At 49.5% G+C, this 26,647-nt stretch overlaps 1 protein-coding gene across 2 annotated transcripts in view; it reads left to right on the top strand.

Moving 5' to 3' along the window:
• Positions 1-2,344: 2,344 nt before the first annotated feature.
• Positions 2,345-26,647, top strand: part of NDEL1 (nudE neurodevelopment protein 1 like 1) — a 31,624-nt gene continuing 7,321 nt past the window's right edge. The window contains exons 1-9 of one of the 2 annotated variants that reach the window (XM_074160015.1): positions 2,360-2,413; positions 11,632-11,729; positions 13,185-13,338; positions 14,587-14,735; positions 15,796-15,932; positions 19,301-19,474; positions 20,296-20,387; positions 22,683-22,834; positions 26,041-26,075. In XM_074160015.1, the coding sequence (XP_074016116.1) occupies positions 11,644-11,729; positions 13,185-13,338; positions 14,587-14,735; positions 15,796-15,932; positions 19,301-19,474; positions 20,296-20,387; positions 22,683-22,834; positions 26,041-26,075 (979 nt within the window). In that variant the 5' untranslated portion in view covers positions 2,360-2,413; positions 11,632-11,643. Of the gene's footprint in view, positions 2,414-11,631; positions 11,730-13,184; positions 13,339-14,586; positions 14,736-15,795; positions 15,933-19,300; positions 19,475-20,295; positions 20,388-22,682; positions 22,835-26,040; positions 26,076-26,647 lie in introns of both variants that reach the window. The other variant, XM_074160014.1, reaches the window with a different exon arrangement.

Raw genomic sequence — 26,647 nt, 5'->3', positions numbered from 1 at the left:
AGAGCAGGCGCAGTTTCTCCAGCTCGCTGTGGTCCGACTTGGTGGCTTCCGTCCGGGCCACCTCCTCCTTCAGGTGGCCAAGCTGCCCGATCTGGTGGAGAGCCTCCACCATCTCCACCTGCTCCATCTGCAGTACAGATGATGGTACTGCACCTTCATCCCCTTCGCGGGGCCGCTCCGTAGTTGAAGGCTGGGGGAGAAAATGCACCCAGACCACGTGTGATGCACGATGTGAACCGTGCATGGCTCTTCCTCACGGCTTCTGAAGTTTGGTGAGGAAACCGGGCACCCAACTTGCTCCAGAGCACAAGAATGGGCACCCAGTCCACTCCAGAGCATGGTTGGCACCCAGCGTGCTCCAGAGCATGATGGTGGACACACAGCCTTCGCCAGAGCACAAGGATGAGCATGTGATCTGCTTCAGAGAGTGATGGGTACCCAGCCTGTTCCAGACCATGATGGTGGGCATCCAGCCTGCTCCAAAACACAAGGATGATCATCTGACCTGCTTCAGAGTGTGACGGTCACTCAACCTGCTCCAGAGGACAAGGATGGGCACCCAACCTGATCCAGAACCTAATGATGGGCACCCAACCTGCTCCAGAGCACAAGAATGGGCACCCAACCTGCTCCAGGGCACAAGAGTGATCACCCAGCCCACTTCAGAGTGTGATGGGCACCCAGTCTGCTCCAGAACATGATGGTGGGCACCCGATGAGAGCTGGGCTGTGCACCTGTGCTGCACCACCAGCTCTGGCTGCTGCTGGCTCAGAGCAGCATGGGGATGGATGCTGGGAAAGGAGATGTTCTCCCAGCCAGGCCTCCAGCCTCTTCCCAGCCACCTCGATCTCCAGCTCTGCCCTCCAGAGAGGGCCAAGAAGGGGGTGAGTTAAAGCAAGAAGGTGAGAGATGGATGGGGTGGACCTGGTGTGTGAACATCACCTGCATCAGCTGGGTGCAGCTGGGCACAGGGAATACAGTGGAAGGTGCACAAATACACACTGGGAAAAGGCTCCGTTTCCAGGAGGGATGAGACAGCTCCAAGGGTAACCTGCCACCGGGATGACTTCTCACAGGACGCTGTGGCTTCCCCACCTCTCACAGCCTCTAATTCAGGTGAAGCCTGCAGCTGGGAGCTGTGCTCTGCCGCACGTCCCGGGCTTGGTGCTGATGCTGCCCAGCAGCATTCGTGGCCTTGTGCAACACCCAGGTCACGCAGGGTGACCCGGGAAGTCCTGCGCAGGCATCGGGCCATCCATGGGGCTGGCAGGACCCCTGGCTGAGCAGCGAGCGGTGTGTGCTCTCCATCCTTAGGTCTGTCTACAACCACCCCTTCCATCTGCCCCGGGAAAAGGTGAAAAAGCCCCGGAGCATCAGCCTTGGGTAATCCCAGGTATGGGTGGGCAGAGGAGAGGCCATGGGGACGGATGCAGGGACGGAGGTGGCCTTGGTGACATGTGGGCTGTCCTAGTGAGGGCAGCCGGCACGGCCACGGTTTCGGCCACCGCCTCGCCACGCTGCCAGCAGCACCGGCTCAAGCACGGGGGCACTCCAACAGCACCGCCTGCCGCTAATGACAGGCCAGCCAGCTAATTACAGAGGGCAGGAAATGAAGCATGCAAACAAAGGTGAAGTATTAGGTCGGTGCGAGGCAGCCGGGAGGTCGCCTGCGGGGCAGGGCCCGTCCCGCGGCCCCGGAGGGCTGTGGGGGCACATGCGGAGGGCGCCATGAGCAGCAACGCGGGGCGGCAAGTGGGGGCAAAGGCTGCGCCGGAGAAGCAGAGAACGGAGAGAGCGGGATGGATAGGGACGGTCTCGGAGGCCACCGGCCGTCCCCAAGCTTGGCTCAGGGCCAGCGGGGTCCCTTGGGGGGGGGGGTCCAAAAGCCCCGGCCCACGGTGAGTGTCCCCGCTCTACGGGCTCCGTTGGGACAGAAACGCCGTGCAGGGGACAAGGCAGCGGGTGCAAGGACGGATGCAGTGCCGGCCCGCTCCACCGCTCGCCCCTGGGGACGGTCCGCGGTGCCGGTGCCTGGATCGGCCCCTCTCGGGGGCACCGGAGGGACGGAGCTGCGGGGAAGAGGGAAGGGGGCAGCTCCCAACTGGGGCAGCGGCGGTGGGATGGGGACGAGAGGCTGGGGCTGCCCCACACCGGCCCGGGCTCCGGCCCCTGCTCCGGCTCCGGCTCCGGCTCCGGCACCGGCACGGTACCACGGTACCGGACCACGGACCCGCCCCGCCCCGATGGCCCCGCCGATGGCCCCGCCCATCGTCCCGCCCATCTCCCCGCCCCGATGGCCCCGCCCCACCCTGCTGTTGCATCAGCGGCGAGGCCCCGCCCCCCCGGCGTACCCGGATGAGGCAGCTCTGGTGCCGGCGGGCGGTGCTGCGGCTGTGGCAGAGGATGCGCCCCGGTGAGTGGCGGCGGCCCGGGATCCCCGCGGCGGCCCGGGATCTCCGGTGCTGGCGGGGGGCCGTGGGGAGGACGGGAGGGGAACGGGGCTGAGGGGGGGGGTCGCCCCTGGCCGTGCCGGGGGCTGCGGGCCCCGCACCCCTCCGCCGATTGGCTGCAAACTGACAACGGGGCAGGTCCCGCCCTCCCCCGCCCGCCGTTGGCCGGCAGCGCAGCGCCGCCGCCTCCCATTGGTCAAGGCCAGTGGCTGTCACTGGCCGGCCCGGCTGGGCCCTGCCCGCCCGGCCGCCGCCCTGCGCGAGCCGGTGTGTGTGCCCCCTCCCCCCCCCCCATCCTCCGCCGCCTCCTGAGGGGCCGGCGGGAGCCCGGGCCGGGGTCCGCGGTGTCCGGGAAGCCCTTCCCGCCGGTGCCGGCCGTGCCTGCCCCGAAGCCGCGGCCTGAGGGAGAAAAGCCCCGTTTTCAAAGGTATTTTCAGTCGAGCGTGAGGGAAGGAGTCGTGTCCGGCCTGGGGCCGCCCTCCCGCCGGTGGGCCCGGCCCTCGCACCCCGGGGTGTGTGCCCTGAGCTGCCCGCTCCCCCCTGGGTGCTGGCGGTGCCTGCCATTGCCGGGCCCGTTGGAAGGGAATGTGTTTTGTTACGGCCCCATCGCGTCTCGCTTCTCCTGGCTGCGGAGATGGACCTGGGGCCTGCAAACACGGCGGGCTGTGGGAAGCCCGGGTCAGGGCGGCCGGCGGGGAGGGAAGGCGGCTGGGGGCCCAACAGTGCGCCCCTGGGGTAAAGGTCAGAGGGAAATTGCAGAATTCGGATGGGTTAAGCCCAAACTGCCCAGCCTGTGGAGCCCATCCAGCTCCTCAGCTATTCCTGGCTCGCTCTCCGGTCTGCAGGCCCACGAGGTGACTCACCCCCGGGTCTCGCCTTCCCCGGGCTGTGGCAATCCCTCCCTCATGTGATGCCTGACGGAGAGGACGCGTGTCCTCCTTGCTTTCCGCTGAAACGCGGTGGGCTGTGCTCCCTGTCCGTCCCCACGCTGCCCCGGGGAGGAGGGCAGCCGGGATGGGTGTGATGGCAAATTGGTTTTGACTTCACTCCTTCCTCAGAGCGATTCCCAGACGCGAAGGGACGTAGCCCTGTGCGTGTGCAGAAACATGCGGCAGAGTAAGTTCGGTGACTTGCCGGGCTGTCACCGGGGAGCACGGCTGCTCCCTTTCCAGTCACTGCGCCTCCTTTGTAGGTGGCTTTGTCCCAGAAGATGTTTATTTTTTCTGTCATCCATCCCCAGGCAGTGACAGGAAGCTGGACATACGATTTGCCTCCATTCTCGTGAAATCCTTGGTAGATCAGATGCCTGGTGTACATCTCTATTGAATATTTTTCAGTAATTCTGTGAGGTTTTATCTCTGGTTTTTTTTATTGCCTTCCTCAGCTTAGCAAATCCTGTTGTATTTCGTATAAACATGACCAAACTCGAACAGTCCCTGCCTCGTACTCCCAGTTTGATGAGTTTGACCCAAATTGCAGCAGACATACTGTAAAAGATGAACACTTCCAACAGACCAGGAAATACAGTGCTAGAGTTAGACTTCCAGTTAAATGACTTCCCATTAACGCATCTCTCTCTTCTTCCTAGTGAGGAGAGCCGTCCTCACCCACCTGCAGCCCAGCTCCACCGCTCTCAACCAGTTTACGCTGGGAGTATTCGATGACTCAGGGCTGCTCTGTTCCCTGTGAAATGATCTTGACTTGGTCATGAGTGCGGAGAAGAGGCAGAGGGCACTTTGGGGGGCATTTATTACCCTGAGAGGTGGTTAAATATGTGAAATCACAAAAGAAGAGTTCTTTGGATACTTAAGCAAATTTTGTTTGTGTGTGAGTTTTTTTGGTGGTATTTTTTCCCCTCCCAGAAACAATTCCTGGACCCCGCAGAGGGTAGGTGGCCTTGTCAAGGTCAGTTTTTGTTAGAGGTATTAGCAACTAAGAGGAAGGAGCTGTCCCGGGGCAGAAAAATGACTAGGAGGCTTTTAGATTTATTTTTTTTTTACTTAATATTTAAATTTGATGTGTCAGCAATTTGACTGCACAAGCGTGCTGGGGGATGGTGCCAGTTAACCGCGGTTGTTTGGGATGTGGCAAGTGTGGGTAAGTAGTGCATTTTTTGGATTAATAGTGTTAGGTTTGCCCTGGCAGAGATCCTCTGTCTTGCTTTCAGACCTAGACCTGGCTGGGCTGTGTATTTATGTTGTATACGTGGAGCCAGAGCTCAGGCATTCTCCTTTCCGTTTGCACTTGCAAAGATTTGATGCTGCATGTCATGGGGAGCTACAAAGGTGAAGGTATGTGTTAAAAGGCAGAGTGATTTAATTTCCTTCCCCCCTCTTTGGGGTAAAGCCCTCATTTTTTTTCCTCTGACTCTCTACTATTTATTTCCTCATCTATTCCAGTTATGTTTGAGAAGCAGGGGAAGTCAGAGTACAGAAAGGAAATGGCCTTTTTACAGCCCTTGATGTCTGTGACAGCACAAACATAATCAAGATAAACCGTGAAGTGTGTTCAAGGAAACTTAACTGTCTTTTCACTACTGCCCTGCACTCCTCCATGGGCAAAATGAGACATACCCATCAAAGCATATTTTCCTTGATTTTCTTGTGTCCCTGGAGGGCTCCTCTGTCAATACAGCTCAGTAGCAGATTATGCTTCTTTGCTCTCCTGATCAACGTAGAGCTTGGGGATTTATTTTTAACTCTCATCTTGTTAAGTGCTTACTGAAGAGTCCTCAGGCCCTCTCTGTCAGTGGCTGGACTGTGACTAGCTTTTGGGTAGTGTTTTTGAAAAACATTTCCCCTCCCTGGCACTGGTAGAACTTTAGAGATGCAAAAAGCAGCAGAATTCACTCCTCTTGGAAGAAACCTGGGCCAAGTGCTTTTCCCTTTAAGTTTCTTGGTTGCTTGTCATTCTGCAGTGTCCAGAAGCATCTTAGCCCTCTGGCCACCGCCTTTCCAGGGAATGTCATCATCGGGATGGTTTAAATTGCTGAGTTAATAGGGAGGCCCAAGGGACCTGTGTGCTGTCATTTGTTGCAAGGTTTTTGCTGTGCGTGTCATAAACTCTCAGGTAAAGTGGTTGCTTCTGGGTAGGATGCTCTGTAATTTTTCAAGGTTTAAAGAGACACCGGGCAACTGGGAGTTGGAGAAGGTGCAAGTTGGGTGGAAAACTTCTGAGGTGGGTGGGGGTTTGCAGGCACACGGCGGCTGATGCCTGCTGTCACCCTTGGGGGTAGAGTCAGGATCGGTGTTCCTGGAGCTCGTCATTTCTCACTGACTTACCACAGAGGTGGCTTTGCAGAGAGCGGAGGCTGAGGCAGGGAGAAGCATATCGTTTTCACAGCCTTGGTTTCCTTCTTGGTTTGCTGTTTCCTCCACACCCTTCTGCTCTGCGGGGATTCGTCCCTCTGGGATTCCTGAGTATGGAGCTGGGAGCAAATTGTTCTCATGGTCAGGCCCAGGTTGTTCTGGGACATGCACGTCTTCAGGGGCCTCTCCTTCATCTCTGCAGATACTGAACCTGCATTAGGAGCACCAACCTCTTCAGATTTTCCTTTGTAAGGTGCTTCAGTGGTGTTACTTAGGAACAAAATAGAGGCCAGATATCTTAAACTTCCTGTGTCTGTAAAGGGATAAATGTTTTTTAATACTAAATTCTGATGCCTTTGGAAGTTGTAGTTTGATTTCTGAAAAGAAGCTTCTTGCCATCGGTACCTTCCTTCTTGTTTCACGGCTTGCATCCCAGCGCTGGCATCAAGGGGGTTTTTGCCCCACTGGATATCATGTATTCATAAGGTGTGGAAGTCTTGGCCGTGTGGTGTGAAGCCTACCTGTTTTATTTGATTAATAAGGCTCACGAGGCACAGGAGGCTGTTGAGATAACAAGGTTTTACTGTATGGTGTTCGGTTATCTTAAAGGCTTTTAGTCTGAACCTGCTTTGGTTATGTCCTGCCTCCTGTCCTCTCCAAATTGGAAATGCAGGATTTATTATTACGGCAGAGGAAGGCGTGTTGTGCTGACGCTGTGCTCTGTGACTTTCTTTTTTTCCTGAAAGCTCACATGCTGCTGTTGTAAGAGGCAAGGGGTCATTTGTTGTGGTTCGCCAGAGAACATTCAGTTCAAAAATAGTATTGCAGGAAAAGACAGAGGTTCACTTTCTGATGCAGCGATGGATGCAGGCAGCCTTCCAAAACGCATATGAAAATGCCTCCAGCTCCTATTTCAGGATGAGAAAAACAAGCACAAATTGATTGGTGAAATCTAATCCATGGCTTTTGTTTGTTTGTTTGCTTTCCATATTCTAATAAGTGAAAGACAATGCAAATTTGCTTTGGTTATTGACTGGAGCACTTGGGTTCCTTTGCATTGAATCTTGATTGGGTTTTGGGAAAAAATCCAGAGCTTCAGGGGCTTGGGGGGGGGTTACCTGTTGGTTCTTGTGGTTTGAGAAGATGAAGAATGGTGGAAACAAGGTTCCTTCTGCTTTTCTGTCTGTGAATCAGCATAAAACAGGAAGAGGAAGAAGACCTGGTTGCTGATGGTCCTTCCTGCTCTTTGTGGCAGCTCTGGCTGGTGCCAGCACTCAGTGACAGAGTCATTCCCTGCGAGAAGGGGGTGACTGCGGCAATTACGTGGCACTTGGCAGTTTTGGGGCCTCTGATAGCCAGAATGGCTTGTTATCTTGAGAACTGCAGGCCAGATGTCAGCTTGTTGGCAGAATTTCTCTATCAAGTCCTATTTTAGGTGGTTGCTTGTTTAATTCTAAAGGTCAGTGGATGTTTGCATTACCTTCGGGGGGGGGGGGCAGCAGAGTGTGGATGGGGGAGTCTTAGCTCTGTGCCTTGTCACACTCCAGTGGCCTTGCTTTGCCTCTGCTTAAGTCTTTATGTTTGCTACCTAAAAATACTGGGCAAACAGGACCGTGAGGAAGAAAGCCGGTGGCCAGCGTGCAGGAAAATGACCTGCTTCATGAACACAAAACTGTATTTGTTCGCTTCATAGGGCAAATATTTATAAGCTAGTTTTAAATGGGGAGAATGCGGGTTGATTAATATCAGGAAGAATGGTTTATGCAGCTACTTGAGATGCTGCAGGTACGTCCTGGGTGAATTGCAGCTGCCTCCGAGCAGGACTCGGAATCATTTTGGACGTGTGTAGCTCATCCTTCCTGCGATGCGTCAGTGAATAGAGTTGACTTTGAGAGTGGGGAGAAGCAGATTCCTGACTGTGGGAAGGAGCTGGAGCACCGTGTTATATTTCAAGCTTAGTGTTTTGGTCTGATATTTGATCTAAACCCTCACAGCAGCCTCCAGTCACATGGGAAGCCCAGGAAGCTTTTTTTAAGGTACTGTGTTACGCTTCAAGCTGTGTTTGTGTTTTCGTGACTTAGCTGAAAGGAGGCTCCATAAAGATATTGGTTTGGCCTTGAATGCAAGGTTCTTTAAGGTACTGGAAAAATACTGTCTGCATGTTAGTTTAGTTACTTCTGCGGCATGGTGGATTCAGCCCTTGGCTCTTGTCATCTCTGGAGGATACTGAGCATCTCACTTGTAAGGATGCTTTTGGAGGTGGGAAACCTGTACAAAACCCCATGGATCTGGAGAAGTTCTTAACTTACAAGCTGCAGTTTTTTTAGTGATCAAAGCGTGGAAAAGCTGTTCCATTTTAACAGTGGAGGGTTACTCTGTCCCGCTGACTTGTGTAAGGGGGGGCTTGAAAGGAGGCACCGCGTTTTGAACGTCGTTCTTGTTTGACAGCTGCTTCGGATCCTGGAGTTATGCCCGCGGAGCTGAGTTTTTCCCAGGGCGCCGTGTGAATGCTAAGCTGTGTTGTAATGAATTCCGAGTGGGCAGCAGCATAAGCCTGCTCTCATTTTCCCTGGAAGACGCTGCTGCATTGTCTTGTCTGTATTCTGAAAGCCCCAGTGTTGTTTCTCAAAGGCTTGATTCTCCAAGTGCCACGTATGCAAAGAAGCCGGTGAATAGGAAGGCCTCGCTGTGCTGGTTCTCAGCTCCTCACGTAATGCCCGGAGCCGGGACAACAGCCTGAAGAAAAGCAGTTTTTATTAAACTCTTGGTATTCCGTGGGCATCCACTCTCCCACAAGTGAGATGTTTAAAATTGTCAAGTTATGTTCCGATAATGCCTAGGAGTTGGTTTCTTCCAGGCATATACACATGCTTAGACAGGTCTCTGTTTCTACGCCATAACTAGAGGGAATGGGCAAAGGCTGGCAGAAGTCGAGTGATTTAGTCGAGGCCACGTTTGTGCTGGTGGCAGGTTTGGGAGCTGATTGCATCTCCCAGCTCTCGGACCAGGATTTTGGCCCTGAACCACCTTGTTTGCAGAGTGTGTATATGTGCTATTGTCTCTTCCTCTTGTCCCCCATGTGTGCGAGGGAAGACAAGTGATGTAACTGTGTACAGGAACTGGGATATGGATGTTGGAGCTTAGTATTGCACGCTGGTATCAATATCTGATGGAGTTGTTTATGCAGTGCAGTTAGCAGGTCAAAAATCCATGCTGATATCCATGATGGATAATCACCTGCTTAACCAAGGCAGGAAAGGGATGGTAGACTGGGAAAGGTCAGTTTGGTACCGCAGGGCGGCTTTGGGAAGGGAGAGTTGCTGCTGAGGGGCCTGAAGTACCACAGGGCTGCTTCTCCTCAGGCTGGTGCCTCGAAGGAAAGGGTCTTTTGACAAGGGAGTTGGGGGGAAAAAAAGAAAAAAATGTCCTGCGTGGGCAGTTGGTGACTCTGTAAGTACTTGTGGTCCCAGGCAGTCCTCACACGGACTGCTGTGTGTGCAGGGGTTCCGGGGGTGTTGGTTTCCCAGGCTGTTCCCCGGGAGAGCAGACAGGAAGGAGTTGTGGGCCCAGACGTTATCTCGGCTGCTTCTAGGAAATGATGTAATGTGCCTCCCTGTACAAAGCTTTCTCTAAATGCATCCTGAATTTTGCTGACGGGAGGCTTCCTGGCTGTTTACCTTTTGCCGTCAGCTCCTCTGGAGCTGTGGGACCTGACCCTGTTCTGTGCTACACCTCACTTATTTGGGGGAAAAACGTGCTTCTTGCTGATCGGAGCCTCTCGGAGCATGTTGGTTTAGAGCCGAGTGCCTTAGAGGGAAAGGTCGGAAGGCTTTTCCGGCAGTGGTTTCAGTGAGGTCAGTGTGGGACTGATGTTACCAACAGCACACAGTGACAGCCGAGCCAAGCTGGTCACCTCTTCCTCCTCCTGGCAATTTGGCTGGTGGCTCAGGAGCTGGCTGACGCGTGCCCGAGCCACAGCAGATGTCTCCTCGCCTTCAGGCACCCGCCTGCCAAACCACAGCAGTTTGGGAGGTGATTCATAGGCTCTACCTCTGCTGTAAACAGTCTTTTGCATAGGATTTAGGATTTGTCCCCAAGTTGTGATTAAGCAGCCTTGGTAACAGGCGCAACTACTGAAGCAAGTACACTCAAAGAAATTTTTATCTGGAGAGGTACAGCAGGACCGAAAAAATATGTGCTGGGGGAATTATAATGGCTCCGCTTGTATGTTTTATTTTCTCGGTACAGGGTAAGGCAGAAAATGAAACACCAGCTGTTCTCTTGGGCAGCGTGGAGACCTGATCCAGGATAAATTTGCTTCTCCAATAAAGCTGTAAAGTTAAATAAACGCAATGCAAGAATTGGGGTGGTTTTGAGCACCCTCTGGATAGATTTGATCTCGTACCCTTGGACTGTGGCAGCTGCAAGTCTCAGCTGAAAGAACAAATGTGCCCGATCTGCCTCACTTTATTTGTGAGATAAGTGCCAATCTCTGAAATGCGCCTGTCTGCCCTCTGATGAAAGCATGGGATTGTTTTGTCCTACTTTTAGGTGTCTAAAATGTGGGTCACTGAGATGCAGGACGTATTAGCGTGACAATTTTAGGCCTGAAGGGACAGTGTTGGCTGTTGATGCCTGTTAGAGTGTGAAAGTCAGGACTTCTAGGTCAGCTATTACTGATTGATGAGCTTGATGCAAGCATTTTTTAAAACCTCTGCTTTAAACAGAAGAGGGTGGTTTCAGCTTATTCTTTTCTGGATGTTAATAACAGAATTTGAGTCTTGGCTTTTGAGAAGGAAAAAAAAAATGCCTGTGAGTAAGGGAATTGGGGCATTGCTTGGAGAGAGCTTGGAAATGGTACCCAGTGCATCCCTGGCTGTGGTTGGGAACTGTGGCCATCTGAACACTGCTCTTGGTCCTGCAGGACCACAACCACCCCTTCATCTTCATCAGCTTCAGACACCTGGTGTGTGTTGAGGCCTCAGATGTCACGTGTCCCCCGGACTGTGTATTCCTCTATTACTGAGCAGCAGTATAAAAAGTACATGTTGGGTTGCGTTCCTTGCACTGGCTACGAGCCAAGCAGCGATGCAGGTGGCATCCAGTGGTCCATGTGGCTGAAGAAAGGAGGTCCTCATCCGGAGAGCATGGTCCCGCTTGGCATTGGAAGCTAGTCTTCTGAACACCTCCAGGCTGGAAGCACTGCTGTATGGCGTGACCATGCGATTTTATGAGAGGCTGATCTTGTGCCTCTTTGAGAGGACAGAGGGAGCAAAACTACATGGGTAACTTCTGGTACCTGCATGTTTGACACGAATGCAGGAATTAGCTAGGATTCAACACAGGAAGAGTAAATTGAATTTTAATCCCTGCAGCACAGCGTGTTAGTGGTTGACCTCGGAGTGTTTGTCCTTGTTCGTTACGTGCCTTTGCAGCTCTAGTAGGAGTCGTATTGTACCTCGCTGTGTTGGTGACAGGAGGCAAAATCTCTTTAAGAACATTTTTACAAAGGAAAGTGGAAACTGTGATAGCTGTAGATTTTAATATCTTATACTAACTATGATCCTAACGGGGCTTTGTGGCATTAACTACTGTTTCAGTGGCAGGTACAAAATACAGGCAACATTTCTTGTCTCATTTCAGGCGGCTGCATGAGCCTTTCCAGAAGCTGGATAAAATTACGTTGCTTGTTGCGGCAGGTCTCCGTGCTGAATGATGCTTGTTAGGGATCGTTAACGTCCTGCGTGCGGGTGCCAAGTCTGGATGCTGCTGTCAGGAAGGCTGTGCCTGTGAAGCCCAGTACTCGGCAGCAGTTTCGGGGGCATCTACCTGTCTGTTTATCCTGAGTATATTCTTATGTTTGTATCCCGCAGGTCGTATTGATCATGGACAGTGAAGAAATCCCAACTTTTTCCAGTCCAAAGGAGGAAACTGCGTATTGGAAAGAGCTTTCCTTGAAATACAAACAAAGGTACAGTGTAGATTGCAGGCTGTGTTTTGTTCTTAATGACCAGAATTGTTGTTTAATCTGTTTCTCTGCAAGGCTATGCCAAGATGGGTATTAGATATTTTAGAATCTTTGCATTTCCAGCTTTAAATCGAGCTTTAAAACTTCCAGCCTTGTGGGAGCGGAGTGTTTCTTGCACAGCGTTACCATGCCACGAACTCCAGGCTATGTTTCAAGCATGTCTGAGCAAGAGCAGAGCCCTTTTGCGATCATGTGCATCTTTGTATAATTAAAGTGCTGCCTTAAGTAGTATCTTGACGTTTTATCATAAGAAGGCGCCTTTGGGCTTGCCTGGTATCGGTACTCTTCCCTCGAGCTCCTTGTAGTTGAATTACTGGTATGAAAAGTGGCTGATTTGATGTCTGCTGCAATTTATTGAAGTGTGTTGTACCTCATAGTCCAGCCTGTACCAGTGGTTCGCATCTTTTATGGGGCACAGGGCTTTTGGTTACCAAAAATGACAAGAGAGTTTGTTTTCTTGAGTAATGCTGTGCTTCGTGGGGTGGGGTTTGCTTGGGGTTTTCTGGAGTGGAGGGTAGTGAAGGGTCACAGTTTATTTTCTTGGGAAAGCTTTCCTTGCATTCAGTATTAATCACATGCAATTGAAATGAAGAAATATAAAGCACTTTCAAGACAAAAGAGCCCAAGGTGCAAGTCGCTTCTTCAGTTGGTTTTGGTGTTTTTCTTGGGGGGGGATTGGGCTTGTGGAGGGGCCTGTTCACAGGGAGAAAACTAAGATGGTTTGGGGTGTCAGAAGATTCTGATTCTTGAACACCAGTGGATATATTGTTTCCTAAAACCTTGTTAGTTTTCTCTGCTGCTTGCTGAGAGCTGAGCTATTACCTATGGTAAAGATGCAAATTTAATAAACAAAGTATGTGGAGTGGCTGCTTCTGGTATTTAATAACTTGCAGTAATATAAGGTAGGTATGTGCTGGCTTCCTGCCGCAGTGCTCAATAACCCAAACATTCACACGTTCACGCTTTTTGAAGACCTTAAATTTCCAGCTAGTGCAGAGATCCAGACGCTGTTGTTCTCTCTTACCGTTTTTTGCCCAAAACCAGGTTAAATGTTTATTTAATTCATTGACTCTTTGCTCCTAGCAGTGAAATCTAATGGAGTACAAAGTGGTTGTCAGACTCCCATGAATCCTGTAAATAGCTTTGATACAAGTTTGTATTCACACATGCGTTTAGTGTAGCTGTTTGATGTAAGAGAATTCATTTCCTTTTATAGCTAAGCTTAATGATGTAATTTCTCTAGTTCCCCATTTTCTTTTTTCCCCTTAGAGGTCTGTGATGAAATTTAAGCACTCCAAAACTCTTGTTTTTCCAGCTTATTACTTTAAAAGAGCTGTGGATTTTGTTTTTAACTTGGGAGATGCTGAATTTTCAACTGATTAAATCTTTTCCTTACAGCTTCCAGGAAGCTCGTGAAGAGCTGGCTGAATTTCAGGAGGGAAGCAGGGAATTAGAAGCTGAGTTGGAGGCACAGCTAGTGCAAGCTGAGCAGAGGAACAGAGATTTGCAGGCAGATAACCAAAGACTGAAGTATGAAGTGGAGACATTAAAGGTAGGTCTTTTCTGTAATAGCATCGCCTGTCCTTACAGATGTGTCTTGGATCTCGTTTTACATTGTCTGGTCTGTTCTTGGTCACTGAATATCCAAACGAAGTAAAGGAGTTGTCTGTTTAAGATCCGGACTTGAGTATGGCATGTGCTCCAAATAAGGCCAGCAACTTCCCATGGAAATTTCTGGCAGAATTTTTCTTGTTCACATCATGAAGCTCTTGTCATGGAGTTTGTGCTCGTTTGTCTGAATTCTCTGGGCTTTGCCAAGTAGTAGGTTTATTAGTTATGCAGGCAACACCAGCATAGCAACAGGGTGGACAACATCAGTGTGTTTTTCCAGAACACTCTGTTACCATCTTTCTTTGCATACCACTTTTTTTGCTTAGAAGGTCTCCTTGGTTTTACGAGACCTTAAAGCTGAAGATTTGTGCGCGTCTTTCAGAGAGAATCTCTTGATTCTTCTTTAACAGCTGTATCTGTGGAGACAGGAATTGCATAAGGAATGCAATTCATTCTGCATGTGCAGAAGGTGGCTTTTAATTGATGAGTCTGTGTTAATAAGTTCTTGCCTCTTTTGGAATCTTGGAAAAGCGTAATTTTTGGTACTTTTAGGTTATTTTAGTGAAGGCAAAGGTTGGAAACTTACTCAAGTGGAAATAGAGTTTATGGAATTACTTGTTCATGTATCCAGTGCCAGCTGTATCTGTAAGTTCAGGACATGTTTTATAAGGTCAGTGGTTTTTCCATAAGCCCCGTCTGTACCCTCAGAGCTGCTGAGAGTGTGTTCGGGAGTGAATTCTTCCAGTCTTTCCAAGATGAGCTTGTGAACCCGGAGGTTTTGTAACAGACTTCGGTGGCTCTCATTTTTGCTAATGGAGATGTGGGACGAGTTCTGGGAACAGCGTGGCTATTGTGGAGGTAGAGGCACTGATGGGGAGGTTATGCAGGATTTCTCTCTGGCTTCCTCAGTGTTTGAGGCTTCAGAGCAGCTGTCGGGAACAGATGCAGGGATGCATCTCTGAGCAGCCAGCTGTGCCATGGCGAGATGTCTGCACACAATGCAACGTTTGTGATTTTATACTGTGTCCAGCGCCTGTTGCTTCTACTTCTCCAGTTTTTGCTCTTTAGTACCAGCAATCCCACAGCAGACTGCAGCCAGTATCTTACTACTTTCTTTGTCCTGTTTTACCACTGATGACTTGGACAGTGTACACGACTTGATATTTATCTCACTACTTCTTTCTTTCAGGAGAAACTGGAGCACCAGTATGCACAAAGTTACAAGCAAGTGTCGCTGTTAGAGGATGACCTGAGCCAGACACGGGCCGTTAAAGATCAGCTACATAAGTACGTGAGGGAGCTGGAGCAGGCCAACGATGACTTGGAACGCGCAAAGAGGTGAAGGCTGCAGACCTCTTCTTTCCTTCAAGTTTTCACTTCATCTTTTCTTTGCTACTCAGATCAGTCATTTTATTGTTCTTTAAAAGGGAAGATAATTCTTACTGAAAGAAACCCAAACAAACCCCAAGACCCTTGGTTCTTTAAACCACGCAGTTTACTCTTGGAGTTCACCTCCGTTAGCTGTTAGTGACACGTTACAGCAAGAAAGGCAGGGGGACGAAGGGCGTCGTGTTCCTGTGAGAGAGAAGCTGTGCGGGCAGGCTCAGAGCGAGCTAGGCCAGAGCGCTGCTTCTGATACTACCAGCTCGGTGACTCTTGTATTTGGGATCCTTGTGGCTCAAAGCCCCTTTGAAGTAAGAAGCTAATGCTTTACAAAGTTCCTTTTAAATAAAACAGGCCAAAGGAGTCTCTTCTTCCCTTGCATAACAGCTTAATGACTGTAGGGAATGAATGTGTCCTGTATAAGTACATAAAATGAACAGGCTGCTGTTAGAAACGCCTGGTTTAGGAGTAGGTCATGCTTCCGTTTTGCTGAATGGGAATCCTGCCGTTGATTCAGCGGGAGCAGGAATGAGCCCCTGGCTATCTGGCGGAGAGATCTGAGAGCTGAGGCCCTGTTTCCACACGGCTCTTAACCCCATGACTAACTTTTGACACACATGAATTATCCCAGTGAAATCATGGAACAAATTGGGTCTTAGGTAATATCCCAGTGCCCTGCTTTCTGCCTCACTGGGCTTCTCTGGGGGGTACAGCACCACCTGAGCCAACCCAGTGGTTAAATACATGGCTTTGGAGCATAGCTTGGGAAGAACGGAGATGGGTGCGCTGGATTGGCCCTTTCCCAGCTCTTTGGTACATCTCCGAGAGCCAGATGCTATCATGTTCTTTTCATCTTAGTCCCCTGTTTCTTTGGAGTCTGTTAGTCGTTTCTAAGATGCATTTCCATAGCTTTCAAATGAATATAGGCCTTGCTAACATTTTTCCTCTTATGTTTTTGAATGCGCTTTTATGTTGGCTGAGCTGAAGAACCTAATATTCTGGATTTTGTTTCTAGGGCAACAATAGTTTCATTGGAAGACTTTGAACAAAGGCTGAACCAGGCTATTGAGAGAAATGCCTTTTTAGAAAGTGAACTGGATGACAAGGAGTCATTGCTAGTTTCTGTACAGAGATTAAAGGATGAAGCGAGAGGTAAGGCTTGCTCGATTAGCTCTGTGTCTGGGTACGTTGTTGGCTTGTTAACAGAGACGTGTAGCAACCAAAGCTCATGTTTATACACACAATGAGACTTGAACTGGATGTGTAATGGAAGCGTTAGGTATTACTAACAGTATGTTCTCTATTCTTTGTATGGCCAGTGTAGCTAAGAGGAAAAATTTCCTCATGTAGGGCAAAAGTAATGTCAGGTTAATTCAGGATATTTAACCCAGGTGAGTGCAAAATATACTGTCTTTGGCAGACATAATATAGTTGAAGAAAATTCAAAAGTTACCACTTGCTCTGGATTTGTGCCCTTTATAGGAAGGGAAAGCACAAGAAATGATAAGGGATTAGGTGATAAATGGTTAAAGAACAAAAAATCCTGTTTCCTGTGTTCCTTCTAAACCTCTTGGAAACTGCCTAGAAGATATTCCAATAAAGTCTGTGGTTAGACCTGTGGGATCAGAGAAGTCTGGGATAGTGTTCTGGGATGTGTTGGGGAGCATCAAGAAGAGTGACCAGCAGGTCAGAGGAGATCATCCTTCCCCTCTGCTCTGCCCTGGTGAGGCTGCATCTGGAGTCCTGTGTCCAGTTCTGGGCTCCCCAGTTCAAGAAGGACAGGCAACTGCTGGAGAGGGTACAGCAGAGGGCTACAAAGTTGATGAGCGGATTGGAACATCTCTCTTACTAGGGAAGGCTGAGGGATTTGGGTCTTTTTAGTCTGGAGAAGAGAAGACTGAGGGGGGGATCTGATCAACACCTATAAATACTTAAAGGGAGGGTGTCAGGAGGATGGAGCCAGTCTTTTCTCAGTGGTGCCCAGGGACAGGACAAGAGGGAACGGGCACAAACTTGGACAGAGGAAGTTCCATCTAAACATGAGGAGGAACTTCTTTGCTGTGAGGGTGGCAGAGCCCTGGAAGAGGCTGCCCAGAGAGGTGGTGGAGTCTCTGGAGACATTCAGACCCCGCCTGGACACGTTTCTGTGGGACCTGCTCTGGGTGACCCTGCTCTGGCAGGGGGTTGGACTCAATGGTCTCCAGAGGTCCCTTCCAACCCCATATCATTCTGTGATATGATTAGAAGTTGGGAGTTCTCTAATGTATTTCACATTGAGGATGCCATGGAAGCTTTTTTTTAATGGTTGGTGGAAACTGGTTTCTCTAATAGGGGGGATGATCTGCTCCTAAGCCCATGCCTGCCATTAATGTAGTTTAGAGATTAGTGGGTGTCAACTTTGTCTCCCAAGTGAAGCTTTCTAAAATAATTCCTCAGTTGAGGCCCAGATCTGAGTGTAAGACACTTGACAGCAAGCTGAGATTTTCTGTTGTTCTTGTGAACCTCTTTTGAACCAAGTTTTTGCCCCACAAATTGAAGGCCTCAATTGGAAGCACGGAGTTTTCATAATGAATGTGGAAAGGGAGATTAAGTATTTTCTGAGGAAATATATGTATTGTAATTTGGGGTTAGGGCAATGATACTGGAAAAAACAGCAAAACCTAGGGACTGTTCTTAAAAACACTGGAATAATCGGTAAAAAAGACATCTTGTTTCTTGGATGAATCACTTGGAAATTTTTAGCATTTGTTAGGGTAGCAAAGCTCATATTACTCCCCCTGACAGCAAGCACGAACACTAGCCCCTAAAAGGACTGATAGAGTGTCAACTCAAATATAACATTTCTGATTGAACAGCCGCAATTCCTCTTCTAGGAGCCCGAATAGATTGTCATTTCAGCTGTGCTGTTTCGCTTAAAATCATAAAATCATCTAGGTTGGAGGGGACCTTCATGATCATCTAGTCCAACCATCAACCTAACTCTGACAAAAAAAACCAAAACAAAACAGCCCCCCCCCCCCCATCACTAAACCATGTCCCCCAGCACCATGTCAACCCGTCTTTTGAACACCTCCAGGGATGGTGCCTCAACCACTTCCCTGGGCAGCCTATTCCAATGCTTAATAACCCTTTCGGTGTAAAAATTCTTCCTAATATCCAGTTTGAACCTCCCCTGGTGCCAACCTGAACCTCCCCTGGCGAGTTCAGTTCTAAATATTTACGATAACTTAAAAGCCATAATGTACAAGTAATTTTCTCTTGCACATTATACCAGATTGAGACAAGGAATAAGAGGTCTGTAAAAGATTAAGTTGCTCTAGCCAAAAAAGAACAACCCGCTTGTAATGTATTGTTTCTTTGCATCTAGTTCTTTCTAAGGATTTTATAGCTTTATTGCTGAACTGTGCCGGATGTCCTTTTTAGCAAGCGTGTGTGGAAATGGGAGGGGTAAATGCAGTCTGGAGAGGAGGTGGGAATAAAACACGAGTTTCCTAATCTCAAGTCTCTTTCCCTGTGGCTGGGACTCCCTGGCCTCTCCACTCTGCTCTTCACTTGTGGAGACATCAAGAAACTGCCTTTGGCTGGCGTGGAGTCCTGTAGATTATTAACTGGAAGAATAATGTGGGGAATTGGAAAGATGAGAATGGGTTATTCCTCTCTTTTTCCAACCTCTATTTGAACAGGACATGAAGGTGGTTTAGCAGGCCCTTGTGTCCAGCTGTGGGTTTTGTAACATGCTTTCTGTGGGGCTCAGCCTCACTATTTTTACCCCATCTGTGCTGTAAGTCATCGTCCTCGCTGGGGCCACGCAGTGCTCTGGACCGGGGGGGCTCTGTTTGCTGCCTCTCTGCCCCCCGCTGTAACGGGAGGTGCTGGTGTTGGACTGTGACCGCTCTGAGGTGGGGGTCCTCGCTGCTGGAGAGAGCCAGCAGCGGGCAATTAATAGGGTTGTGCCAAAGCATCTCCTCCTGCTCCTTTCCAAATAAATGGGAACTGCTGGAGAGGGTACAGCAGAGGACCACAAAGATGATGAGGGGCCTGGAGCATCTCTCTCACAAGGAAAGGCTGAGGGACCTGAGTCTTTTTAGTCTGGGGAAGAGAAGACTGAGGGAGGATCTGATCAACACCTATAAATACTTCAAGGGTGGGTGTCAGGAGGATGGGCCCAGTCTTTTTTTCAGTGGTGCCCGGTGACAGGACAAGAGGAAACGGGCACGAACTTGTACATAAGAAGCTCCATCTAAACATGAGGAGGAACTTCTTTGCTGTGAGGGTGGCAGAGCCCTGGAAGAGGCTGCCCAGAGAGGTGGTGGAGTCTCCATCTCTGGAGACATTCACACCCCACCTGGACACATTCCTGTGGGACCTGCTCTGGGTGACCCTGCTCTGGCAGGGGGTTGGACTGGATGATCTCCAGAGGTCCCTTCCAACTCCATATCATTCTGTGATTCTGTAAATAGTGTGTTTGTTTGAGAAAATGGTCACCAATATGTGTGTTTTTTTCTTCTTTCAACCCTCAGACTTACGGCAAGAGCTAGCGGTACGGGAGAGGCAACAAGAAGTGACCCGAAAGTCGGCGCCCAGTTCTCCAACTCTGGACTGTGAGAAGATGGATTCGGCTGTCCAGGCATCACTCTCGTTGCCAGCTACGCCCGTTGGAAAAGGATCAGAAAATAGTTTTCCTTCCCCCAAAGGTACAATTCAGAGAAACCGTGTCTGGTTCTTTAGCAGTGTGTTCAGCTTCTTCACAAACAACTTCAGACCAGGTGCTCGTTAGTGAACTTGAAGTAAATGTGGGTAGTTGTGGATCCCACATGCGTTGCTTAAGGTGTCTCTAAATCCTGGGGCAGCATCAGGTGCATTTAAGTACTATAATGAGTACTTAAATGGCATAGAAAAGAGGGAGAGTGAAGCTTAGATACTGCTTTTAGGGGAGTGGGGATTTGCACTCTGCGGTAGATACCTGCACTGAAGACATTTGGAATTGCAGTGACAGATACTTCTGCTTAAATAGAGAGAAAAATAGTGGTGGGTAAAGGGTGGGCAGTAATTCCAACCATCTAGACCATTTCTGTTACCACACGTGCTTTCCAGGGGCCCTGTTTTCTCTGTGAGGCAGCAGAATGTTAGTGAGGTCCCCTTCTCCATCTGGAAGGCTCTGGACAATCACAAGGATTAATACATTATTTTTCAAATTAGGAAGAGTAGATTCCAGAGGAGGCTCTGGTTGGATTAGATGGATTGCAGGCAGTAGCCTTGCAGATGGAGAGTGCGTGAACTCTGCGTGTGGGTCTGGTGGGAAAGAGGGCAGTGGGCAGGAATTAAGCTTTTTCATTTTCCTATGGTTAGTGATTGTCTAAGTCTGTGTGTTATTGTGGGGTCATCGTATGAATAGTCTGTAGCAGGATTTTAGATTTACCTTTTTATGTAGAAGCTGATATATTTAAATTAAAAAAAAAAAAAAAAAGGACTGAGGAGGAGTGGAGCGTGTAATACCAAGTGTCTGTGTTTGCAGCTATACCAAATGGATTCGGTACCAGCCCCCTTACTCCTTCAGCCCGAATATCTGCGCTCAACATCGTGGGAGATCTCTTACGGAAAGTGGGGGTGAGTGCTCTGAGCTGACATGTTCCTTGCTCCGTGCAGCTCTCACCGAGCCTTCATCCCTGTGGGCAGTTACAGCGAGGCCTCGGCCCGTCCTGAGCGCGCGCACAGTCAGTGTTCAGTGTGCCACGATGTACTTTTTGTTTAATTATCTTGATTTGTAAAGCATGTCACTAAGGTTCTGCTGCCAGCTTTGGGTGATGAAATTCATATTTGGAGGAAAAAGTTTCTCAAGCAGTTTGGTATTTGGGGTTAGACACCGTCGGCCACGTGTTCTGACTTCGGATGGGGCCCGTGGCCTCCTCTGGAATGAGACCGAGACGCAGAACTGGGCCTCGGGGTGTGCACAGTTACTGTGTGTCACGGGAGGGGACACTGCCAGCGTCTCCTCGTGTTGCCTGAGGAGATCTGCAACAGGTGCTGAAAATGAGAGGGGGGGTGGAAAATATGTCTAGAAACCTTTGATCAGAAAGTGAGAAGATAAAGCGGGAGAAAGCCAAATGTTCCCATCTGTAGTTGTTAATGGGGAAGTGAAATGCGTGAGTCTTTAAAGGGATTACCACCATAAGCAGGGAAGAAGTGGTTTAAGCATCTGTCACAGTGTTGTTTGGGATGCCGGGCTTTCCAGCTGGATGAAGACAAGACTTTTGAGTTCTGAGAAGCTTGTTGACATGCCTCAGTGGTTAGTGTTCTGAGTGGAAGCATGGATAACCTTGGTGTCTTGCCTCTGGTGCTGGCTTTCCTCCATCTCTGGTGGCTAACACTGAGACTGGCGAGAGCTGCAGTAGAGACAGTTGTTTTAGCAAAGTTTGAAATTCAAAATTACCTCGTTGGTCGCATTTGGAGCCAGTGAGCTCGTAGTTTGTTTGAAAGGGCAGCAGGATGACTCGGGGTTACGGAGTGACATGTTTGAAATGGGATCATTGTGATTAAGAGTCTGCAGGGGATTTAGGGAGCTTAATCACAATCCTGTGTGATTACTCTGCAAGGACAGGAAATGCCAAATAAGCGTGCTTCCCTCCCAGCCTGCTCTTAGCCACTCGCTCTGCCACTGGTACAAAATTCCAGCTCACGGTTTTGTTTAGTAACAATTATAGGATGTTCAGGATTTCTTTGGCTTGGGCTACTCGTAGGATGCCTCATCCCAAGCTTTAGACTCCCTTTCTCTGCAAGAAGTTTCCCCTCAGCTTTCTTGCTTGCGGAGTCACTTGGCTCAGATCCCACGGGCTGTGTCCAGCTGAATGGTGCTTTGAGACCAAGAGGGAGGTAATTATCTGTATCTGCCTGTATAGTCAGTACGTAGCTTACGTGGATTTCCAGAAGACGACTGCACAGTGTTCACTTCCTTGTGGTAGTGTGTCAGTGCCTTATTAATGGAATATTTTTCTACGTGGAATGGGACCAAACTCCATGTCTGGGGAGATGAGTTTTTGTCTCCAGTGCATGCATTCACAAGTGCCCCCATGCATGGGAAGGATGCAACAAATAGCTGCAGGGACTTTCTGCTCGATGAGACAAATATTCAAGTTCCGCTTCGGTTTGTGACCGATGGCAGAAAGGGCAGGGGTGATGTTCTGAAGTGAAAGAGAGAATCGGGATTTTGGTGTCCCTCCTGCCAGCAGTCAGTGGATGAGGCAAAGACTGTCACCTTGTGTAGGGGGAAAAGATCTCGCCAGGCTTGCTTGGCAGTAGTGGAGGTGAGGTGGGCTTAGCTACTGCCTTTGATTCCTCCTCCTGATGCTGTGGCTGTAGCACCTCTTGTTCTGAAGCATATCAGTGAGGCTTAAGAAACTGGCTTTGTTTTGCAGGCCAAGATTAAGAAAGAAATGCTGGAAGGCATTGTCCTGGGGGAAAAAAAATTAATCAGCTTTCCAAATACACAGCCCCTCCCTAAACTTGAGGATTCTGCTTTAGGCTCTGTCTTAATCTTCTGATTAGCTTTTGATGGCCTTACTGCAGCTGCTGAAGCAAGAAGTTTTGATAACTTCTGCTAGGTGTTGGCTTCCTTATTTTAGGTAATTAGTTGAGAGCTGATATGGTCTAAAATTTAAGCGCTAATGGAACCGAGTCGCGCCTGACAGTCTGCATCAGCATGTCGTTGTGTGACTTTCTTTTGTGGTTGGGTAACAGAGAAAATGGACAGCTTTGTTCCCAGTTAGCTCCGTTTTTGCCAAAGGTGATCACACTGGAGTCATGATCATAATCTTGCGGTCATGACAAAGCCTGACTCGAGCATGCTTTCTCTTAATGGTATTACTTTTTTGACCTTTTTTTTTTTTTTAATTCCCCCTTTCACAGGCCTTAGAATCCAAATTAGCTGCTTGCAGAAATTTTGCAAAGGACCAGGCATCACGGAAATCCTACATTTCAGGGAACGTTAACAGCGGGATAATGAACAGCAATGGCACAAAGTACCCTCATCCGGCCCATACTTCTTTCTTTGACAAAGGGTAAGTAAGGATATATTTTTGCCCTAAAGGGGAATGCGTTTCAGGATGCTACTTGGAGGAGAAGTCTTTCTTGGCTTGTCTTTAGCCCACCCCAGCTTTCATCCGATAGGAAAAATAGTTTGTGGAGGCAAAGTCTCAAGGGGATGGGGAAAGTTGACAGTGATTTCTGTAAAGCAAAGAGAAAAGAGAGCGTGTTGCTCCCTTAGCCGGTAGGGTGTCGGTGCCCGTTCTGGCTCTCTGCTGCCTGATCTCTCGGTGGCTGCAGCTCGGGAATGCACAAACCCCAGGCAGCAAACCCGGGAGTGAAGTGAACGTGCCCTTTTGAAAGGATCTCAAGTGAGTAGTGATGGAGTTGCCATGGCTACCGGTGCGCTCGTGCGTGGGGAAGTGCATTAACTGCAAATCTGGAGATTCCCTTGGTGAGAACAACTGAGGGCAGGCAGCAAATGCTCACTTGGAGGGTGGTGCCCTGTTTGCTCTACTTCCTCCTCTATAAGGGGAAGAGAAAACATCATTAATGGTGTAATTCTGGCTGATTGAGGGGGCAGCTGCCTCCGTGCTGGCTGTGCCATGCGTCAGCCCTGAACCCAGAAACTGCTTTCACAGGAAAAACTGCCCCATGTGTTTCCTGTGACTCGCCCATGGTCAGAGCTTCCTCTCGGGTACTGGGAAGTGGTTCAGCAGGAGGATTTTCCCCGCAGTCCCCGGAAGCGCAGGGCCCTGTGGTTGTCCGAGAAGCCCTGAGGAGCAGGGTGTAGAGCACAGCGCTCTGCCAGTGTCAGCAGTGGTATTATGAGCTATGCTTTGTGTCACTGGGCAAAACACCCTCCGTGCTCTCTGCACGGCAGTAGTCTTCCGTGCTAAACCTCAAGCCAGTGAATTTAATGCTAATATTCAGCGTATCCTCTACAGAATTTATTTTAGAGAAATAAATGAGCTGTTACCAACCTAAAGAGCACCATACAGAGAGCAGACAAACTGAGCTTCCTACAGTCATCCTCGTTTGAGCTGAATCGTGTTGCTGCGTGGGTAGCTGGGCAAGTTGCATCTTAGAAACTGGCATTCGGGGTTTTTTAGAGCCGTTCTTGTTTGCTGCTTTTGGAAAGGAAGAGTTGGGAGAGGCTTAACGAAGTCAGTGCCATGTGCAGGTGGGGTTGTCTCTGCACTGCGGGGCTGGCTGGGGTCTGTGCAGCACCACAGCGTGGTCACACTCGCAGGGCACAGGCCGTGTTTCAGGTACAAGCTGTCAGGGCAGTTGCTAGGAAGGGATTAGAGCCGATCTTAGGAGGCAGCAGGTCTATATTGAGTTGTGGTGTGACAAGTAAGCTGATTGCTATGTGGGGGTCACTTTTAATTATCCAGATTGTCATCACACTTGTTATCTGGGCTGGCTGCCTGGAGTTAGGAGCAGGTTGTAGCTGGAAAAGGCTCAGAAACCCGGACTCCTGAAAGATAACTTCTGCAGCAGACTTGGAGGATGTTAGTGGGCTAGAAAAGGGGGTGGGAATGGCTGATGCGCTTATCTGCAAGTTGTTAGAGATCCCTGCATAGCCCTGCTGTCCTGTCCCTCTCCTCTGCACCCAAAAATGCTGCTCACCTCTCCCCTTATGTGGCCCCCCCTCTGCCTCACTGCCCCTGTTGAGGTCTGTGGACGCTGGGGGTGACGGCATGGTCTCTGTTGTGTACACGTCTCCACGGCTGCTGTGTAAAACCTGTATAATTTTGTTCACACACAGAAGCTAAACTGAGCTGTTACCTAAAACGAGGTCAGCCCCATCGTGAGCAGCTGTGCTCCCAGCCGAGCTGGCACACATTGGCCGGCATCGGATCCAGAGACTGGGCATGAGGGGCTGAGCTGAAGCTTGCCCTTTCTTCTTCCCTCTCCTCCTTCTCCTCCTCCTCCTCTCTCTCCAGCCCCTGTACTTTCCTCTCTGCCCCAGGTTGTTGCTGGAGCCTGAAACACCCCCATGTGATTGTAGATCCCATCCCCTCTGTAGCTGCTGCCTAAAGAACAGCCTGGTTGTTGGGTGGTGAGACGGGGACAGAGGTAACTCAGCCACATCCTTACAGTTCCATTTACTTTCCTTCCTCTGCCATTTTGTTAAAATGTTTGATGAATCTCCATCTCCCTTCAAACAGCTGCTCCTTGCTCACGGAGCGGAGCTGAGCAGGCAGCTGAAGGCAGTGACAGGCAGGAGCTGGCACAGGGGAGCATCGCGTTAGGGGCAGCTGGGCTTGCACTGGAGCTTTGCTGGAGGATTGGAAGAGCAGGACTTAGCTACTTCTCTTTTTTTTTTTTTTTTTTTTTCCTCTTTTTAAAGCTCAACAAAGTCTCTATAAGATTAGTTCCCTGCAGACTTGTTCCTTCAGGAACATGCTGTTTCTGTCCAGATGCCAGGGCATGACAGAACAGCACCTGAGGATGTTCTCAGATGGATGCTTGTCTCTTGCTGTTGTAAATGTTCTTAATTGGTTATTAACTTCGATCCAGTTGGGGAACAAAATGGCTCTGACCTTGCTGGGCTCTGCAGAGGCCTGGCACTGGGAGCCAGTGCTGGGTGTCTGCTTCTTGGGGCATTAACGCCTTCACTGCTCCCCTTCCTTCACCCTTCAATGTCAAAGTCCTTGTAGTTGATGTTTATTCTTAGATTATTTTTTTTGTGGATCTGTTGGGCTTTGTTTTAATAAAAAAAAGCTAAAGTTCAAATGTGAGAAGTGCCTCTGCTTGCACACTTGTAGCAGTCCTGTGAAGCATGTAGTGTTTTTACACCGTGGACACCGTTATCCACAACCCCGATCAGAACCCAGGCTGATGCCTGGGAAATCAGGGTCTGCTTTCTGTCCCCTAATCCAACTTATCAAAAAGTTTCCCTGGAAAAGAGGGAACTGTGGGTAACTCAGATGCAGGTGAGTAATCCCATGTCCTGCAACGTGCTTTGCAACGCTCTGGGCTTCTCTCTGGGTCGTGTGCTTGCAGCAGTGGAGTGTGCTGGGAGCGCTGGTTGTCACTGAAACAGGAGTCCTGCCCTGGCCCGGCCAGGCAGAGGGCTCGTTATGCAGAGGGCTCGTTATGCAGAGGGCTCGTTATGCAGAGGTCTGGCAAGGTTTAGTTTAACGCCTTTGCTTTGCCCCATTTCTTGCATCCAGGGTTATGCCCAAGGATGTCTGTATTGTGTGCGTAACCTGTTTCAATTTTTCTCCACTAGGCGTGAAAAGGTCATATTCCCCACCTTGGTCATGGGTAAATGAATTCATTTGCAATGATAAGCTGCATGTGTTTTAACGTGGTGCTTGGAGGTGCAGAGCTGATGGTTGTGCTAACTGCATGAGGTAGTTCTCTTAGCCTTACAAACTAATAGTCCATGATCAAAGCCTGAGGCTGTAATCTCTCTCTTCCTCCTTACTTTAGATAAACTTCTCTGGTGCTGTGACCTGTTGCAACCATAAGCTGCTTCCTTTCTTGGTCTAATTAGTAGTTCTTCAAAAACATGCATGTTTCTGATTGAATCTGTCACATCAGAGATACGGGGTGAAGTATCGCTGCTGTTAATTTAGTTAATTTTGAAAGTTGGTTTGCCCTTTGGTGGTGTTTTTCCCTCAGTGTTTTTTTGGCTATCCCTTGCTGGTGCTTGGTTGCCATGGTTCTGGCTAATGGGAAAGCGACCAAAGGCATAGATGTGCTGGGGGCAGGCCAGGGTGACAGAGCAGGGGGTGGTCTGAAGCACATGGCTGGAGGCAGTGGTCCTTCTGCTTGGTGTCACCGTCCCTGGTGGTGGCACGGTGGTCCCAGCAGGGCTGCGCAGGCACCGGAGC

Source organism: Numenius arquata, chromosome 17, assembly GCF_964106895.1.
Source record: "Numenius arquata chromosome 17, bNumArq3.hap1.1, whole genome shotgun sequence".
In the NCBI taxonomy this organism is placed as follows: Eukaryota; Metazoa; Chordata; class Aves; order Charadriiformes; family Scolopacidae; genus Numenius; species Numenius arquata.
The sequence above is the reverse complement of the archived record's forward strand: the minus strand, read 5'-3'. Positions and strand labels throughout refer to the sequence as shown.